General features: G+C 45.5%; 1 protein-coding gene across 1 annotated transcript in view; it reads right to left on the bottom strand.

The window, feature by feature from the left end:
* Positions 1-20,343, bottom strand: part of kif26aa (kinesin family member 26Aa) — a 74,799-nt gene that overhangs the window by 46,040 nt on the left and 8,416 nt on the right. The window contains exon 3 of the mRNA XM_084700692.1: positions 2,608-3,105. Within this exon, the coding sequence (XP_084556818.1) occupies positions 2,608-3,105 (498 nt within the window). The remainder of the gene's footprint in view (positions 1-2,607; positions 3,106-20,343) is intronic.

Raw genomic sequence — 20,343 nt, 5'->3', positions numbered from 1 at the left:
GGAAGGCATTACAATCTTAAAGGCATTCCCAACATCACGTTCTGAGGTAATTGGGATGCTACAGCCCAGCTCAAGGTCTAATTGCTTCTTAGTACCAAGGTGGAGAGGGGGGAGGGGGGAGGGTAGTCAGTCCACCACTAACAAGGACAACTGCCAGCTTTGAGTTGCATGTAGCCTATCCAGTTTAAAGCATAAGTGAATGCTACACTACATGCTCTCAGCACTTTCAACATTTGAGAGATGTGATGGCAAGAGGTCCACAAAGATTACCAGGAAAAGATTGCTTACAAATTCCCACCAGTTGGCATATACATTGAAACTAAGCGCAGGAAAAATATAAATATATATGCGCATTCTGTATTTTTGTGACAATTACAATTTCCAGTTTTTGATTTGAAGCACAAACGCATATTGCCATACATTTTGAAGACCACATCTTTAAAGGTCTCATAATCAAATCAGTCATTTTCAATGCTATATTTTGTGCAAAGGATAGGTCTTTCTTTTTCAATCAGGGAAGGATGTATTAAAGGCATCTTATTGGTGAAGCTGATGTTAAACCTGCCTGACAAGAGTTTAGATGAGATCAAAGGTCAACTCCAGAGAGACACCACCTCAGTGACAACTCGCTGTCAATGAGGGTGAAGCGGAGACAATCAACCAATCCGATGTGTTTCCTGGTCCATCATTTTTTTGTCCTGGCCAACCCTCCCTGTCCTAAATCTACAGTCAAACAAATTACAGTCCTAGAGCTGTAGACTAACCAGTGTGAGTAACTTCTTATCATCCATACAGTTTTCAATCAAGCCAAATTGGCCTTAATCCAATTCCCAACCCAAGTCCTCCTACGCTTCGCCGCAACACTCACTTAACGTAGTGCAGCACTTCACAAATCTGTCCTGAGAGATCAATAACTCCCATTCTCTCTCAAGAATGACCTCAGCTTACATTTGCATATCCAATCATCCCCACATTGATTTCCGGCCCTCATTACAACCCCATTATAAGCAGTACTGTGCGGTCTAATCTATTGAAGTGCCTCAACTAAAGGCTACGTATGTTTGTGCTGAAGACACAATAGGGCTAAAAGCACCAATCCAGTCCCGTCTGCCAGGGGCCAAATAGCGGGCAGGAGGTCGTTCCCTTGTCCCCAAGTTTAATCAGCCCATCAAAGAGGTTGGCACCCAGGTTCGATGGATGGTCCTCTTGTGCCGATGAGGTCAGCAGGCGGTAGGATAATCCTCTGGAAGTCCTCCGCATTGAGATGACTTAATGTTCAATCTGTGGGTGGGAAGGTCAAGTGGTGTTTGGGAGGCCGCCGCCCTGGTCCGTGGGTACAGCGTGTCGCGGTGGGTAATGAGTCGAGGTGCCAGGCTTATCTGGCCTTCTTTACTGTACGGTCACGACTGGAGCCCCGAGCAGCCATATTTCAGCCTGTGCTTACCCGAGACTGACTATGCAGCGATCCCTCTTCTCATGTTCATTTGCTCAAGGGTTAGGGTTAAGGGGGTGGTGAGATGAACATTTCTCCAAGTGAAAAAACTGTTCATAGTCATTTCTGAGTTTGGAGCCTTGTTCAATACTTTGTTTACCACTTTTTTCGTACCAACTTTGTTTTCCGTTTAGCCATTTTAATTGGTAGGCAATGCTGTATAATAGAAACCCCCTGCAGAAGGTTTCATTTAGTTCCCATATTGAGTTGTACGAGAGATAATAAGCACTGCAGATCCATATAGCAGGCTTTTTACATACCCAACATGCAAGCATGAGAATTTCTCCGTGGGAGTTTGAAAATGTATTCGGTGGAGATTAAAAGACAGATGCAAACGGCACAGCTCCTGCAGTATAGACTTGTCACAAGACACCTACCGTGAACCCCATTAGTCACCTGGCCTCCGCGTCCTCCTGGCTGACATACCAAGAACAGCATCAGAGGCTGACATCTCACTCAGGCAGATGAAGGCTCCCAGTGGTAATGCCCCTGACATGACACTTACCCAGAGTCGTAGTTGAAGACACCTTAGCCTTGAACTAGTGGGAAGCTCCATGATGATGTGATTACGGAACCGCACATAAAAATGACACACAGGGCCATTTAACGAAGGCTTGTACATAATAACCCTGTTATGCCAACACCGTAAACTACCGATTTCTTATTGAACACAATGTCAAACTCAGGGACCAAATGTCTATACTGAAAGTGACCTTGGAGGGGTTAGGGTATTTCTGTATGTCTTTATGTAGCGGAAAAATCTTTAGCGAGTCAATCCATTTCCCAAGTAAAAAAAAAAAAAGTTGTTGCGGTTTATTGTTGCCAGGGTAATTGCAATATCAACCACTTGGCTCGGATGTGAAATATTATTGAACAGCATGAAAGGTTTGCTCCGGCACCTTGCAGTCCAGAACAACATTTGGGCAAACCAAAAGGTTATTCCTGTTTGATGAACAGGGAGATCCAAGGTGTGTTCTTTACAAATAACTATGCAGTAAACACCTTACACAATTTCGGAATCGTAAAATACTACACTTTAGTCAGGTGTAGCTACAGTGCACCAATTAAATAGTTGATCCAATGAATGACACGACTGAAGAAAAGTCTGAACTTACCATTGGAGGATGGGGCAGAGGAGCCCTGCTGGCACGCGACACTCTCCACACACCCTCCAGGTAGTGCTGTGCATGCATAGGAATAGGAGTCACGGTTGCCAGGCCTGGAGACTTTGATCCCCCCATATAGGTGCTCTGGATCCCCCCCCAACCACGGACCCCCAATCTGGACCTTTCCCCAATCATTAGATCCTCGTACAGCCTTGGTGGTAGCTTGGCTTGGAGGTCTTCTATGGCCCAATCAGAGGCTTCACGCTGTGGGGGTAGGGACACCACACTGTGGGCAGCAGGGCGAGGGGGTAGCCCAGAAAAGGTTCCGTGTTGTGGATCGGGCATGTCTTGAATGAGGCCCAGGGCCTTGCGCAGTGCCAGGCGTCTCAGCTGGTGGAAGGCAGCACCACAGGCTTCACAGCTCATATCACTAGGAACATGTCGCCCCCTGTGAGGCCACTGGAGACCCTGGAGTTTGTCAAAGAGGAAGGCAGCGTAGCCTGGGTCCTGTGGAGAAGAGCAAGAGAGAGCAAAACACAGTTTGTGTATTGAGTCAGTGTGCACAGTCAGGGAAGCATAAGACAAAGCTTATGCAGTCAGGAAGTAGTCATAAGGCAACGCATTCACTGCTAAACCTAATGGCCGCAATGGTAGCTGAACATCCAGTATCATCAACAAATAAACAGTTCTGTAGAGGCCTCAAAGAGAACTGGTTTATAATACATAGGTCAAAAAGAAAATCAGGTAGGTCAAGTGTTTACAGTATAAAATACCCCCTAGCAAAGATAAACATCTATCAGTGTAAAAGCTAGGATGAGAAAATCAACATATTTTGTCTGAAAGATTTGCCTTCCAATGGTTTCTTTTTGTTATGTATATCGTCTCCAGGGGTAAATAAAAATAGGTAACTATGCATAGCAATATGTTTCTGGATAATTTAGGCCTTTAACACCATATATTTTAACACCATATATTATTGCAATCCATGCAACAGGTCCTGGAGTAAGTGTCTTATTAGTAGACTACACTTAATACTTAAAAATGAGTACAACATTTTCCAAATCATTGATGCCCCAAAAATTCAAATCTTTACATAACAATAACAATCTTTCAAACACCTGTCGATGCAATATCAATTAAGAAACGCTTTCCAAGACTCCGAGCAAACATGAACGCACACGGAACTCACAACAGCTGCCAGCACACAATGACCCCCTCCTTGCAGCCCTCGCCTCGGGAAGTGAACATTGTATAAATGTTGATTTAAAGTTGCCAATAAACTCCGGTTGTTCTTGCCTGCTGTCTCCCGCCTCGGCTGCGGAGGGAGAGGAAGCAGGGGCCGGAGACTGTGTCTGTGTTTATGTGGTGTGTGGGAGTGCTGCCCCCACCCTCATCCCTTATTGCTGTCACAGAGGTTTATGTTGAACCTGGAGAGAGTTTGGAGGTCAGGGGCAGGGAGAGCTCTTCTCAGAGCCGCCGCTCGATGATTGACTGCTTTTGTCTGGGGCAAAGGAGCCTGGGAATGGGCTGACAAGAGGGGAGGGGGGGGGGGGTGTTGACTGGCCTTACCAGATGCCCGCAATCTGTTCCAGGCTCCAGGGAGCTACGCGATCAATGACCTGTTAAGTGACTGACTTTGATAACTTCGGTACATGCTTAAGTTTTGGAGCATGTCTCTTATCTTGAAAACAAAAGCTGACCCAGTCTAGTTCCCACACTGTAGTCAAGTGAGGTAAAGACCAATGGTAAGAAACCAGCCACAGGTGTGGCAGAAATGATACAAAAATGATATCTGGAGTCCCGTTGTGCTATCAGTTATCGTGCGTCTACATGCTCATGCAGCGAATGAACATTGGAGCCTCAGCTATGTCTGAACAGCTGCTGAGCTTGTAAAAGTCCTCCACAGATGTGAGCTCCCGGTGTGTCTCGAAGACCATCCGCTCCATGTTTAGGTCCTAAGACGGATCACAATACCAACGAAGGAGCCGTCTCTCCTTTGTAGAGTGATTTAAGGCCAGGCTGTTGGCTGGAGCCCTTCACACAGGGACAGAACGAGGTCATGAACTTAGTTTTGTTCCGAGGAGTCAATACCTCTCAATGGGCCAGAGTATCCAAGGCACAGTGTCTGCGTGTGTCTGCCCTTGCAAGCTCACAGACAGAGGCACGGGTGACCAGGCACACTTTGGGAACAATCCAGAACAAGTGACTTCTGAGGGGACATTGCAATGGTTTACAACCCATTCCTGTCACTGGGTTAGGGCCCATTCACAGAAACAGACTGTAGGCCTGAAGTTATTGTTTAGGGGTCTGGGTTTGATGTGATGCCGCAGATGTGATTTTGTGTTGTTGTGTTGTAGATTTGCTGGATGGAAACTTTGACTGAACTTTAATTGAACATGATAACAAACATGAACTGTTATGAACTGGGAAGCCCAAGTCATACAATTCTGTATATTGTTTCAAGCATAATAGGCTAAAGCTATTGGAGAACTAGATTTGCAAGACATGCTGCAACACTCAATAATAAATCTTTGCGGTAGGTGCCATTGTTGAGGTCAATTTAAGACAGTCCTCTTTGATATAACTGTGACACAGCATGAGAACGTTTTAGATATAAATCCTATGTAGTATAGACTATTAAACCGCACTAAAATGCAATGTAAATATGTTCCGATGTGAGCTACATTCACTGTGACATAAAGTCCATCTCATTGTCTTGTTTTCTTAAGTAAGTCACCCTTTAAACATGACAGTCAGTATAAAGTTGCCTAATCAATAGAATTGAGAATAGTACTCGTTTTCTAATGAGTGAAAACTTAGGGCTACATTCCCATAAAAGTGTCTAACAGAACTTCCTTCAAAAACCTGTTGACGAAAGCTGTAAACAAACAGCACAATGCTGATTGGTTTTCTAAACAACTCCACCCCTACCCTTAACAATACAGGAATAGAGCACAAACAATTGTTTCCGAGGGAGTTATTAAAGAAAAACAAAAGCTCAGTTAACAGTTGAGACAGACATGCCTTTCTTTGGAATTGGCCTGTCTCCGGTATGCTGTAAAGGTTGTGCATATACAGCTGGACTTTGTATGACCCCTGATCCTGTCTCTCTCCTATTTGGTACCAGAGGACCTCGGCCAACCTACACTTTATAAGAACTGAGGGCTGTTGTGTTACACATATGGGTCAGATAACTTATCAAAGCAAAACAAGAAATGTAGGATTCTCAAAGAGTTGTAGCATGAAATGATCGCTTGTGAGAGCACAATCCAAAGTACACTGATGGTCACCCTAAGAAATTCAACCACAAACTCACGCAGCAACAATTGCACACGAGTCAGGACTAAAGTGGCCTGACAGCATAACCACAGCAGGCCAGTGTCAATCAAGTGTTTACAATATTGATGGGCTACTAATGATGCAACAAATTCAGACAGTAACCAAACTTAAATAAGTAGTAAAAAAACGTGTTAGGCTATCTAATTAAAGGCGAGTTCAATTTTACCTTGATATAGTGGAGCCGTTTGGTGTTGCTTTGCTGTTACACACCAAACGTCTTAAAAAAATAAATAAAAATGTAATCCCAGCCCACGAGAGAATAGCAAAGATGCCACGCTGATCAACTGAAAAAAGTAACTGAACCACAGATGCGAACGCAGAAGTTCACTCTTTTCTCCAGTGATGTAAATCACACAGTGTCTTTTATTGATATTGACAGTTGGTGGGCGTTGCAACAGCGGGCCCGGCAGACGTATACAATGAATCGCCCTAACGCACGACTTATATCCTCGGTTTTATTCGCAATCTTATTTGAAAATGTATTATTTCAAGTTGCAGCTCGCGCACGTTCTTTTATGAAGTCCTGCACAACTCCACGCAAATATGTATTTCCTTCTAATAGTGAGCGTGTAGTTTATTAATCAATTTTTTATAAGATACTGTTCACATGATGGCTGGAAGCAAAGTGATATCATAATGCCGTTGGTGCAAACAACACAGTGCAAAACACAGTGGGCCTATTGTATCGGGCCAAGTTACAGATAAATACCCAAACCAAATTTCTCTTCAGTATAGGCATGCATTGCTTTTCCATTATGCAGAACATCCTCCCTGTATGCATTAAACATGGAGTCACAAGATCCATTGTCTCTGTGTCCCAGCAGCCTATGTCTCCCTATGCTCTCAGAAGGTACAGGACTGCAGACAGGTGTCAGCAGGGCGGGTTGCCAGATTCTCAAAGCAGCACTGTGGTCATTAACATGAAAGGAGCAGTCACAGTTCAAAATTCCGCTAGACAGGCGATTGTACAATGAGGTGACGACGATCGTCATCCTGTGTAGGACCCTTTGCAATGGGACAGGTGGCGGAGTCTCATTATAGCTCCATATCAATGAGCTCCCTTTAGAAATGAGAGAATGAGGGTGACGGGTGAGATGGTTGTAAGTTGATGGCTCGGGTATATTCTGGGGCCTTGCCCTTGAGCTGGTTCTAGATTCCGATAGGTGCTTCTTAATCTTACTTCATGTAAAAGATGACATAGTGTCGTGGACCCTTAGCTTCTGTTGTTTAAGTGATGTGATAGCCCCAATGAAAAATAGGGTGGTTGTCAGTAGTCATACTTAAATATGGTATTTAGTTGTTTTCTAGGAGTAACAATACCAAAGACATAACTGGATTTCCTACAGACCCTCAGTAATTTCTCCATTCCCTGGACCCCTTTCCTGTTCAAAATGCAGAACATCTTTGTGCATATTCATGGCCAGCTCCTAATTAAAAAATCCTGAGAAGAGCTCTCGGGAAGCCTTCCAAATGCTCAGTGGGAGCATAGCGAAATCAGAAATATCAGTTGTTGTGTTGTGTTGTAGGCCGAGGGGGTTCTCAGTGCCTATTGTTATTATCAGCGCTACAAGTCTACCCCTGAGGGCATCTCAGCAACAGAAGTGAATGCACAAGACAAAACACACCCGGAGTCCACCCAGCATATTTCACATCAGATTTGGGCAGGAAAGGAGGAAGTGTGGTTAAGGGGAGTGATGGGGTGGGTAGGACCTACCATAAGGTATTTTCGGGTCTACAGTACTGTCGGTTGCGGCAAATACATGTCTAAACACGAATACTAAACGCTGATTTCCTTATGGTCATCCTTTCCTTGGTTTAACAATAACCCGATGCCAACGGTGTTGGCAGCATCTGTAACTATGAGCGGCACAACTTGTGCTGTCCTAAGGAAAGCATGTGCGCTCAGTCAGAGCTTAACACAGCCGTCTGAAACCCCCAGAGGGAGGAGGAGCTCCAGCTGGGAAGAGCTGAGACTCGACTCCTTAAACAGGCAGCACGCCGTGGGAGAGACATCATGGACGAACTGCACCACCGGTGCACTCAGCGTGCAGACTCAACTTTCCCTTGACTTCCCGTAGTCTTCAGCTTTCGTTCTATTTACGGGACACATTTTTGTTATGACCAAATGAGTGCGAGGTTAGGGCTCAGCCTAAGGCAAAACAGAAAAACGAACATTTCTTTATTTTGTTTTTTGGGGGTCAAAAGTCACTAAGACACTTGGAGGCAGAATGGATGGCCCATGGCGAAAGACACAAAAGACTGATTTGGTTACCTCCTCCTGTAGGTAAACAAACAGGAAACAGGAAATATCCACTTATTCCACTTTTCTACTAATGCAATCGACAGACGTTGAGGTCTGTGTTCTTAACTGATGGCTTCAAGAACATTCGGACCCAGGGATGCTGTATTAAGGCCTATCTGGGTCCAGTTACATGGTAAATACATCTGATTAGGCTGTCATAATCTTCTGTACAGCTCGCATGAAGAAGAGAAAGCGGTCAGTACATGAGCAATCCAATTAGCAAAATCTGTTGTACTGTAGCTGCCACAACCATCAGTATAAACCAGAACCGAATGAATTTGCTCTGTAAAGAACTCGATAATAAATATGAAGAGGTAGGGTTTGTGAAAGTAGAGCAGCTGTAAACTGCTCGGTTACACCTGATAACCTGACTTGGATGTGACCTAAGCGCCTTTTGAGTCACTGCGTTTGGCACTGCCTCATATTGACGTGGAGAGACCACCACTCTCCATGTTTATTCTGAGAATCCTCTTGTCATCGGACCTCCATGAAGGTGTTGTCGGTTACACTTCACCAAGGCTTACCTCATGCCTCCAAGCCCAGCATGGAGGCTAGATGTGTGGGCGGTCTACACACAGACACTCCCGCGGGGGGCATCCGGCCCACTCGCTGTCTATCTGTAAACCCTGCCAGGGTGGAGGAAAGCCTCTGATGTCATCGCCAGGCTAGGCAACACATCTGAGAAAGTCTAGAGAATCTACTGTTCAGACAACACACGAGCGCTGCCTCGGTTACACACACAGACATCCAAACAATCCCTCCGGCTCTGTTCAGAAGTGAAGACGTGTGAAGAGACTCATTCAGATCAGCGCTCGGGTTGGCGTGGTCTTCGCGTGAACTCAATTGTGTTACGGCAGTGTAAATGTGCAGGGCAGTGTAATTCAGACTATACATTTGAAAGACGGGCAGCTTAATTCCAGGAAGGAGTGCACGCAGTCGGAATTGTTATCCGTACATTCAATGTGAAACCTCCATTCGCCTCATTACAGGCGCTGCTCCTGATACATGTTTGGTGGAGTCACGTTCTCTTGCCTTATCTTACACAAACTTCTGTACTCTCAGTGAGCCCGCTGAATAATGACCCAGTTGTTCCACCCCAGGTCACTCAAAACGAAGCAGGAACTAGGAAAGCAGAGGACGATGAAGGTAATCATAGAGAGGTAATTCGCTACAGGAAGAGGAGGGAGAAATGTAATGGCTTAACCTAATAGTGCAATTACACTTCATTACCATCACACCATACCCCCCCCCCCCCCACCCCCCCCAACCCCATTAGAACCAGTTATGGGACATAGTAATGAGATGCAGCAATTACGGGGGCAACGTGTTCATATTGCCCTGTGTTTATGACTGCCCCCCTATAACAACACATGTAATCAACCTCTGAACTCAATTGTGACTTAACGTCAACGCCACTTTCAACACAGCATGGTTTGACTGTCGGATGCTGCACTGAAGCCCTGAAGAGAATTGGTAACGACAGGTGCTATTGTTTGGATTTGGCAACGTTTTGAATAGATCCACCTCTTTCTTCTTTCAGCAACCTTCGCAGGCGCTGCGCTCAACTTTCATTGATTGATTGGAGCGTATTTGAGGCACTAATTAAGGGTTCCTCATCTACGTTCCCCCTTTGCACCTAAGACTGCAGGTATATTAGTATGGCTCCTCTCCTAATGATAGTGACAGGTGAATCTTAATCTCCTTGACGTGAGATCAACAGTACTTGCATCAACACATTTTCAGTATGGTCATTCTCATTTTGCTCCTCAGTTTCATCTTGCCTTTCTGCATGGCTTTGCTGTCTCAATGACAGACAGCTGGCTCATTCTCATGCAGTTCCCCTCCACTGGGAGTGAGGAGTGGGTAAACATGGATGTCTCGTGTCCCAATTAGCACATTAGGCATGGCTGACAAGGATGTTCAGCCATAGAATAGGTGTAGCACCGTGAACTTCCTGGTTAAGTCACATGCAACATGTCATTTGTCAACAAGAAAGTCAAACTGAACCAGGGAATTCAACACGTGGTTTCCCTTTAAATGCTGCGTCAAAATCAGTGGGATTTTCATTCTGATCATTTGAGCTAGGACCATTCTGTGAATTCAGCATCCAATACGATTATGGATTGTCTGTGTATTCAAAAATGACATGCTGATAAACTGAAAATCAAGACCGAAATCCTTTGATCCCGTGGAAAAAAATGGAAGGTGCTAATCCATGTAATGATCACAATGGAGGGATTTATGGTGGCTGGGTTCTAAGTCTGCCAAACAGCGAGCCTGTCAAACAGTAGTCCTTCAGCCATTGTGTCTGGCACACTGAGTGCCATAATGGCCATGTGGCCTTGCAGTCACACAGCAAGCGGGGGAAGGCACTTGTTCGTGGTTCACTCAAATGAGACGAGTGGCAAAGGGAAAGCTTTTAGCAGACACAGGATAGAGTTATTCCCTCTCCCATAGAAAGGGTGTTGCCCTGTACAAGAGGCATCAGGGGGGGAGGAAAGAGACTAATTGAGCCGCGATGAATTTGAGCGACAAAAAAACAAAGAAGAAGTAAGGTTTCACGCCCCGTTTTCAACCTGACTGGTCAGGAGAGAACAGCTGTGATTAATGTGATAATTATCACTCGAGGAGGCTGCGGCGCCTGTTCACTGCACCGCTTTAACAATATCAAATACACTTCAAAGAATCATTTGCATTAAAAAAAAAACCTGCTTATTAAGGAAGCGAATTAGCCAGGTGATTAATGAAATAGTCTTATGAAAGGAGTCAACTGAACAATTCTATTTTCCTGGCTGAACAGAAATAATCTTCTGCCAAGCAGATGGGTACTGTTCTTTCTCCACCATGTTTGTAGAGTTTATACAATGCCCAAGGGAGCAATTACAATGTAGGTTACTACTTCATTCAAGAGCAAAGATAGTGTTCTCGGGGGGAGAAGTATATTAGGGTTGTCACGGAGGCACAGACTAAATTAAGCAGAAGTAAAAAAAAAAGTATTTATAATGCAGTAAAGTGTGAAATAAGTTTCTCAGCGCTAAAGATGTTTATGCAGATATGTTGATGTGGGTGCATATATATCCATCGGTCTGTTTGTCCTTAGCCCTGCACAGTGGGTAGCTCTGAAGTCATGCGTGGCTAACTTTACTACACTTACAAATGCATCTGACAAAGAGCTCATTTTATACACTCGAAAGCATGTTGTTTTGAGAGGATTCGCAATATATTTCCTTTCCTGGAGCTTTGTTGTGCAAATGCCCTACATTGTTCTGGTGTCCTACAGATGGCCAGACATGCTCTGGGAATAGAGCTGAGTAAATATGTGAGGAAGAAGGTTGTTTTCCAATATTGGCATTCTGCCTTTAGATGGGTCATTTCTCGTCCCTCTTTGGGATGCAAAGACATGCTCTGAATAATTGCTTAGGGGCAAAGGTCAAAAGATAACCGGGTCCTGTCCCCCTTTTCCCACTCCTGACACGTCCTTGACAGGGTGACTGATGGCGGTGAGAGAGGAGCTACAGGAAAGAGGAGTCTTCCTTTCTACTGACCCCCTAAAATGACTTAGCGTAGCTTGGGCATGTTGGTTATGTTGCAAGGTAGAGCAAAGACTAGACTGTAACTTTCCAGCAAGGAAGTCAACTCATGACAAGTAGAATAGTTGGAAACAAACTTTAGTACAGCCACACCCAAAGTTTTCAATATATTACCTAGTAAAAGTAATACAAATAATGGATGGGACTATGGTTTCTCATTCACTCTTACTTTCCCTCTCTCTAGTCTAGTTCAACCCTGGATTGCAGCCTACAGCTTGATTGCGCAGGCTTTCAGCACTCTCCTTCTGACTGTTTCAAGACTTGTGCCATCTTTGACAACTCCTGGTTACATTGTAGAGGACATGTGTGGCATGATGATGAAAAGCTAATCATATCCACTCTGCTGTTGTAGAAGAGTCTCTGCTGGAGGTTAGTTCCTCTGTTTGGTATTTCATCTTCCTGTCATGAAGTGTCAAGACCCAGGAAAGCATTATGTCTTCATAGTCCATGAATCCATTTCCAACTCATCCAAGTTATACCTCTAACATGACGCACTGTTTTTTTCATTGAATTTGACAGGCTACTCTCCCCTCTGTAATCCAGATCGCTCGGCCCACCACATGTTTAGTTCTGTTAACTGCCGCACATGACCAAGTGCATTGTGGGTGTCGCGAGGAACATCAAGCACACGAGAGGCCAATAACAGAAGAGGAGCCGGTGAGGAAACCATATCTGCTTCCCCATGAACGCCTCGCTCAGGCAGACAGCCACCACTGCAAACAACATCAAACATCATTGGCTTCAAACACACCACACACACACACACCAGCTAATGCCTCATTGGTATTCTGTCGTGGTTCCTCCTCGAGCGAAGCCACGGCGGCGTATTTGCGAGAGGTGCATTGTTGTCATTTTTCCAGCCGGTTTGTGTTTCAGCTGATAATTAGCAGCGTTTGTAATGAACTCGTCATGCATTATTCTCCCTCTGTGTTTCAAATTGAAAACATTAGCTCGGGTTAATGTCAACACACTGCTCTGGCTGCCACTGCCTGCCTGCTCTATAACCTCTCATTCAAACTGCCACCATGCCAGGATTTTTCAATCCACGTCTGAGAGCGTACGTGTGTGTTGTACTGTGGGCAACAAGGTGTTAAATCACTTGTTGCCCCTCCCGGTCAGAATCAAACAAACAAAGAGGGATGAAAAGAGTTATACAATAACAGGACTTTGTGGGAAAAGAACATCCATCAAGGTTATGAAGCAATAGCCTCGTGGAAAGATCAATCAAGCAAACCCCAACTGACAGGGCCTTCCCCTCCTCTCTGAACTATCAAAACAAATACTGACCATGGTGGGTCTGGCATGGTCAATGAGGCAAGCTATGTTCCATACAAACTCCCTTGGCTGTTTTTAGTGGACCTGCAAAAAAGTGTCAAAAGCAGGGGCGAGTTATTCCACATTGACCGGGTGAAAATATCCCTGTCAGGTGTTCGCAGTAGGACCGTGGGCCATGTAGTTGGAACTTGTTTTCACTGCCAGCAAGGTCAAAGCAGCACACGTCGGACCGCAAGCCAACACACATCAAACACTTTCCTATCCACCCCTTTTTTCACCCCTCTGTTTTCCTGTTTTGACAGGAAGTGGGTCATGATAGCGCCTAATCAAAACACACAAGAGCAAGTGCCAGGACTGAAGTAAAATGTGCCTCTGGTTTCAAATATTTGGATATACTCAATAACAATGTATGTTTGCCTACTGCCTATACCAGTCCTTTACATAGGGTTCTACCAGAATGTATGGACAAAAGTACTTGTTCTGAGTGTTGAGTGCCTTGTTGAGTGATGCTTTTAGATAAATCAAGATGGAATTTGGCTGACGACCACCACATGACCCATCTCCAGTTTGAACAAAAGTAGTTGAAAGACCAACAAACAGTTCTGTGAGAGCCCAGTTTTTCACTCTTGCTTATGGCTCTCAAGGATAACTTGACTAAAGTCTCTTTGACTATCTCTTACGGAGATTACCCTGAATAAGCAATGCCATAACTGCAAACTGATATCCCTAGTTTTAACTGTTGCATTATACAACAGGTTGGGTCTATCAGTGATCATTGGTCACAATAAGAAAGTAAAGAGCCCACACCAAATCAGAGACAATGATTCTAAAGCACCATAGCAAATCAGCCCAAATCCTTTCATTGCAATATCAGTGTTCTAACTGACGATGGAAGTCTCTAGCATCTTCGTCTATAAAGTATGTAATTTATCTATGACCATGAATACTTTGAACCAGATAAGGGCAGGGGAAGGGAGGAGAAGTTTCACTAATTTAGGTTTTATGATGTTCAGGATTTCCCGGAAACTTCAACTACCTGCATTTGACTGACTCCATCATTGAAGTTCTCTGGGGTTTAAGCCAGGGGTGTAAACCACGACACAGAACTTGATGAAACAATCAAGGCCAGAATAGCATGCCGAGTCAAGCATTGTCAATTTGGAAGTACATTGAGGGTTTAGGTTGGTTGAGGGGCAGTTCTATGGGCGTATGTGAAGCCCTCTGTGACATGCTTGCGTGTAAAAAGGGCTATACAAATAAATTTGATTTGATTTGATTTGATTTGATTTGAAGTACATCCAGATGTGTCCTAAAGTGACCTTCTCTTATTCGGTCCAGCTTGTCAAGTCGATCCTTCCTGTTTAGAGTTGGAAAGGGAGACTAAGGAAGGTTCTCACAGAACTAATGTGAGACACAGGTGCTGGTTATGAGACATATAGAAATTCCTAAGTGGTGTACTTTGTTTTGTTTCTGCATTGCTCCCACTGCTACATTCAATGACATATAGCAGGCCTAAATGCGTTACCGCATTATTAAGAATATGTTTTCCTGGAACACACCCTTTGGTTCATACACACCCTTCGGTTCTCACACACAAATGGGTCTCACACACACCCTTCCTGTGGTGACACCTTGCAGTCTTTACAGATATCCGATCAATTACTCTCAGCTTCAAAGTAACCACAACTTTAATGAAACCCCTTGAACTGGCTCTCACTAAAGTTCCGCCAGACAGGGAACTTCAGAGAATTTGTTTAACAAATCCAAACTTTGCGTGCGAAAAATCTGTTATCTCCCTAAAACAGCCTCCGCCGTTTCAACCTCAAAATGCCAACCGTCGAATCTCTGAGGCATCACTGATGACATCCAAATCTGAGACGAGAGACTGCCAAACGGCAGAAAGCCTGTGGCACAGGAGAGATAAGAAGCTGAAAGAGGAATGGGAATAACAGGGGCTGAGCGACAATGAGAATGTACAGCAAGCAAAGGCCAGTGGCAAAGTGAGAGAGTATAAGTACAGCAGATACCATGACCTGAAGCAGGCAGCATATGGGAAGTGGGGAAGTGTTTGTCACTGTGTGCCATTAAAGCAGAGGTTGTAAGGTTAGCTTAAGTACCACATACCCCGAGGGAGCAGAGAGGCCTTTTTGTACGGAGGTTCCCATAAAATGAGTACTAACTGCACCCTAATTGAAGACGTTATGGTTGTGTGTGTATGTGTGCCACCTGTTTGTGGAAGTGTGTGGAGAATATGTACTGTCTGCGTTCTTAGGAATCCTGCCTGAGATCGGGCGAGTTAAAACCAGTCAGTGTCCAGGTTAAGGTGTAATTACAGCATCACTGTTATAAATAAAAACCCCAGGGGCCTTTAGCAGACGGTAAGTGATACTGTGAGACATTTAAGCACTTCAGTAGTGGCTGTAGGGAGGAAAAGAGAGGGAGTGGGAATTGATAACAGCACAAAGTGCTCACTGTACACATATGGGAACTGTCAAGGACCAGGGTAGTGTTTGTGAAGATGCACAAAAAGTTGAACTGTGTCTGAATTCTACTGAAATCAAATATGGGTTGGATCTCCTCTAATGTGACTGACCTTGTGGGTGTATGTGTTGTGACCTTGGAGGCTCGCTCCTATGACACGCACATTCACACACGTACACACGCACAGGAGGGACAATCATGGATTTTGAACACAGCATGCACGCTTCAGCACCCCTGACCTCATTTTACCTCTGTTCAGCCTGTGCACACACACACACTTCTTTAGTTCGCTGTCCTTATCAGACACAGATAGGGGCTGAGGCAGATCGATGGTCTATTTTTGAGACAGGATGGAATGGAGTTGGGGAGATGGAAAAGAGGAGAGGACAGGGGGGGGGGGGGTGACGTTTTGGGTCACGGTGACAGTCCAGGAATTAAGACGGCTGCATTGATCTGCCTCATGGCTCACTTGGCCTCTCAGTCACTCAACGCCCCCCCCCCCCCCCACAGCCCCGCCCCCCCCTGCCATGTTCTCCACCATGCAGAGACGTATCCCTTCCTGCTGAGCACTCGTTCTCACCTTCTCGCTCCGCCCTCCTCATCTCACCCCTTCCCTCCCCAACCCCACCTTAACTCGACCTCACCCCCTCGACGCAATCCAGACCTTCGCCATCTCGCGAGCAGTGTCTCTCAGACACCCTAACCACACCGACCCCCAACCTCCCCCACGGCCCTCCAGGGCCCCAGGTTAATGACAAGTTCTGATGGTAGCAATTACAGACCTATGTGTCACAGACCCCCTCACCCCCTCTCCCAGCTTCACCTTGCCTCCCCCCTCCCCCCCTTAACCCATGAATGCTTCTCATCCTTTATCCATTGTTCTTCAGCTTTTTCTCCTTACAAATTAGAGCCCTCCCCTAAACACTCGGATCTCGACACAAATCTATACGAACAATCCCTACTTTCTCATACATAATCATCCCTTGTATATTACCTGCATCCTATCACACAGTTACATACTTGCACAATATCACACACACACACACCTCTCTATCTCCGGCGCAGAGCAGCTTAAGCTTCCCCCTCTCTCCAAAGGCTCCTCTCTCAGACAGCTGTGTGTGTGCCAACCCATTCCCATGTAAGAGAGAGAGAGAGAGAGAGAGAGAGAGAGAGAGAGAGAGAGAGAGAGAGAGAGAGAGAGAGAGAGAGAGAGAGAGAGAGAGAGAGAGAGAGAGAGAGAGCCATTCCCATGTAAGAGAGAGAGAGAGAGAGAGAGAGAGAGAGAGAGAGAGAGAGAGAGAGAGAGAGAGAGAGAGAGAGAGAGAGAGAGCAAGAAAATAAGAAAATGCAAACACAAGGGTATACAGTATCACCAAAAGCATTACAGTATCTTCCACACTGCAAAGTTCCGACCAATGTCTGTTCAAGCTTTGAATTACCGAGTGCTGTATGTATACTCACACATCCCAAAAGTGAGCTTGTACAGCACATAAAGGCACGCTGGGTTTAGCCAATGACTGACAGCATGCAGCACAGAACAGTTGTATCATTTCAGTTTCTTTAGGGAGCTACAGAATCCAGTAGCCCTATGTAGTAGCAGACCCACACTATACAATACAGAACCATGAGTCAACTTTCCAGTTTGGAAAATCGGCATCGGATTGTATATGTAAATCAATCAAACAGAAGCATTCCCTAAGAGCCCGTTTCAGAGCGCTGTTTCTAAAGGAACCGATGAACAATAAAGAAATGAGTCATTCAGAGAGGCTCATCCATCACACATTTTGCTCATTGTTGATGGCGGGATTACTAGAGGAACAGGAGGAAAGGACCACTTATCCACTCAATACTGTTAGGCTACGCCACGCAAACACGGAAGAACGAGACGGCCAATCGTAACAATTAAAGGAATCGGTTGTGACAGGCTACAGACTAGCATGAAGAAGAGCCTCATGCAGTACGTATAGAACACATACATAGTTCTGGGAGCAAGTATAGCAGATTGAAACCGACAAAACTCTCTCGTTATGTTCCTTTTGTGCCTCGTTTCTGACATCATTGAGGCCTAGCCAGCAACGGCTGCAAAAACACAACAGCGTTCCACGCAACCCCTCCAAATGATTGTCTGCTTCAGATGGAAAATTAGAACCTTCTTGTTATTTTTGGCTGCAACTATCGCTGGACCCCGACCACTCATATACACACACAAATACACCCTTCAGAAACCCTCTGGCCAGCACATCTGCCAATCATCCACCGTCATGGGCGTGAGCCTAACGCCCTGGCAGGGGCGCGCTCAGTCCAGCCGCCTCTACCTGGACCGCGTCGCCTCACACGCACGGGGATTCCAGGAGAGGCCGGCCGCGCTCGTCTGTCATCGCCGTAACTATGGTGACGGCACCAGAGGAGCTGGAGAGGCCAGCGTGTTTGGGTTGATTGATTTCTGATGGACGCAGCCCCCCCCCTTCTCCAAACACACACACACACACCCACCCCACCCCCGGACCAGTTGTTGTCAGTGCTGGATGAGTGTGCGGAGGGATGTCAGATGTCAGACTTGAAAAAACATGCTGTGGTGGAGTCGTGGCACACATGACAACGGTATTCATGAGTATTTGGCTATTGTATAAAATAGTGATAGAAATGATTTTCATTTGTTAAATTTGAATGATATGAAAAAAATGGCTGCGATTGGATCAAATACATGAACTGGAATAAAATCCAGTCGATCCATCCATCCAATCCAAAATACTACTTGGAGTCTTGTTGTGAGATACCGTCCTAAATTGAAAAAAAGCTAATCATATTATCTAATTGTCACCCACAATACCCAAGAATCCTTGCAAACTGTCATTGGTTGAAGCGCTGGCTAAATGAACCAGCTATAGAGATTAAAGGGGACTTTATGGGATAGTTAATTTACTTGCTCCACCATGAGTTGTGGATGACTCACTGATCTGAACCAATCAAACCATTCTTGCTCTGGGGCTAATGCATTTTGATAGGCTCTTAATAGGCGAGTCAGCGATCGCACATGGCGGGTCAACCAATTAAGCGCTTCACAGGACTGTTGCTCAAGCGTCACCACAGAGAACTCTGCACGCCTCATAGCAGGCTTGACAGAAATGATTGTTCTGTAATAGATGCTCCGTCCATTCCTAAGCTCTCATTGTGAATGGGCTGACACCTATTTTCAACTACGTTTTGGGACCAATCTCACTTGGGACAGCATTTCACCTCATCAACAGAAATTGCCCTTTAAGTTGCTTCTAAGTGGTGTTCTAGATCATGAAGGGTTCGTAATATTCTGCTGAATGGACTGGAATCGAAAAAGGGAATTCAACCATAGTCTCAGCCAGGGTTTTCCCCTTGGGAATAGCCAGGGAGGGTCCACCTAGCACAGGCCAGAATCACTTACGATGCCCCGACCTTATGTACAGGCTGTGGGTCACTGCGTCCTTCAGCCTCCTTCTGTCCCCGGAGTATGGGGGGAGAACACAAAAACAGCGCGGCCAGCATTCACTTGGCTGGCGCTGACAGCCAGAGGTCCCCTGCGGGTGAGGAGAAAAGAGGGAGACTGGGAAGAGGAGAGCCGTGTGAGGAGTGAGAAGAGGGAGACTGGGAAGAGGAGAGCCGTGTGAGGAGTGAGAAGAGGGAGACTGGGTAGAGCCGCGGTGAGGAGTGAGAATAGAAGGTCCGTGGCGAAGGTGCCTGACCGAGCAAAGCCTAGTCCCCACAGCCCGCTCGGAGCCGCCTCACTCTCTCTTTGCTCTCTCTCTCTCTCTCTCTCTTTGCTCTCTTTTCTCTCTCTCTCTCTCTCTCTCTCTCTCTCTCTCTCTCTCTCTCTCTCTCTCTCTCTCTCTCTCTCTCTCTCTCTCTCTCTTTCTCTCTCTCTCTCTCTCTCTCTCTCTTTCTCTCTTTCTCTCTCTCTCTCTCTCTCTCTCTCTCTCTGTCTCTCTCTCTCTCTCTCTCTCTCTCTCTCTCTCTCTCTCTTTCTCTCTTTTATCTCTCTCTCTCTCTCTCTCACTCTGTTCTCACTTCGTTCCCTGTCTCTCTTTGTCTAGCTCACACACACACACACACACAGAAAACAGAGATCCCTCATAAACCCCTGTGTCACTTTTCAGTGCTGCAATGCTGAGGCAGCAAGCCCGATATTTTTGCATTCTCGTCTCAGGGCGTTGCAGCGTGCAGATCCCAGGGACCCGGCGACATGACACAGAGATGCCTCTGGAAGTGAAGCTTAACTCAATGAGCTCCATCCACAGTCACACCAGCCTGACAGGAACCTGTCAGCAAGTGTCAAATTTGATGGATAGGCCAGAGGGTAAGGAACATCTTGTGAAAGTGCATTCCAAAACACCCTCAACCCAAGACGTTTCACACTCATTGTGGAGCTTGCGTTACTGTAAGTGTCAAGTCTGTAAAAATATAAATAAAAAGACGAGAGGGTCATAACATCTTGAAAAGAAGCAAACAGCTTCACCTCCGCGAAACTAGGTTCACATACTGATATTGGACGAGAGCCCATATGATAAGTACAGCAATGTACACACAGATTAGAGGGTCATTTGAAGTAAAGGAAACTAAAAGCCTTAGTGGAGGTTATTGTCTTTCAGAAAACTAGAATAGAGCCAAACAGAGATAAGGATGTGTTATGTGTCGACTCCACAAGCGAGATAACGGGTCATAATAAGCTTCAGCCTGCTTCAGGTAGCTGTTGCCTATTGCTGTGGCTCATATTGCAACGGCTCACAA

Source organism: Hypomesus nipponensis, chromosome 6 (genome assembly GCF_054491055.1).
Source record: "Hypomesus nipponensis isolate SF chromosome 6, ASM5449105v1, whole genome shotgun sequence".
Lineage (NCBI taxonomy): Eukaryota > Metazoa > Chordata > Actinopteri > Osmeriformes > Osmeridae > Hypomesus > Hypomesus nipponensis.
This window is presented reverse-complemented; position numbering and strand designations above follow the sequence as displayed.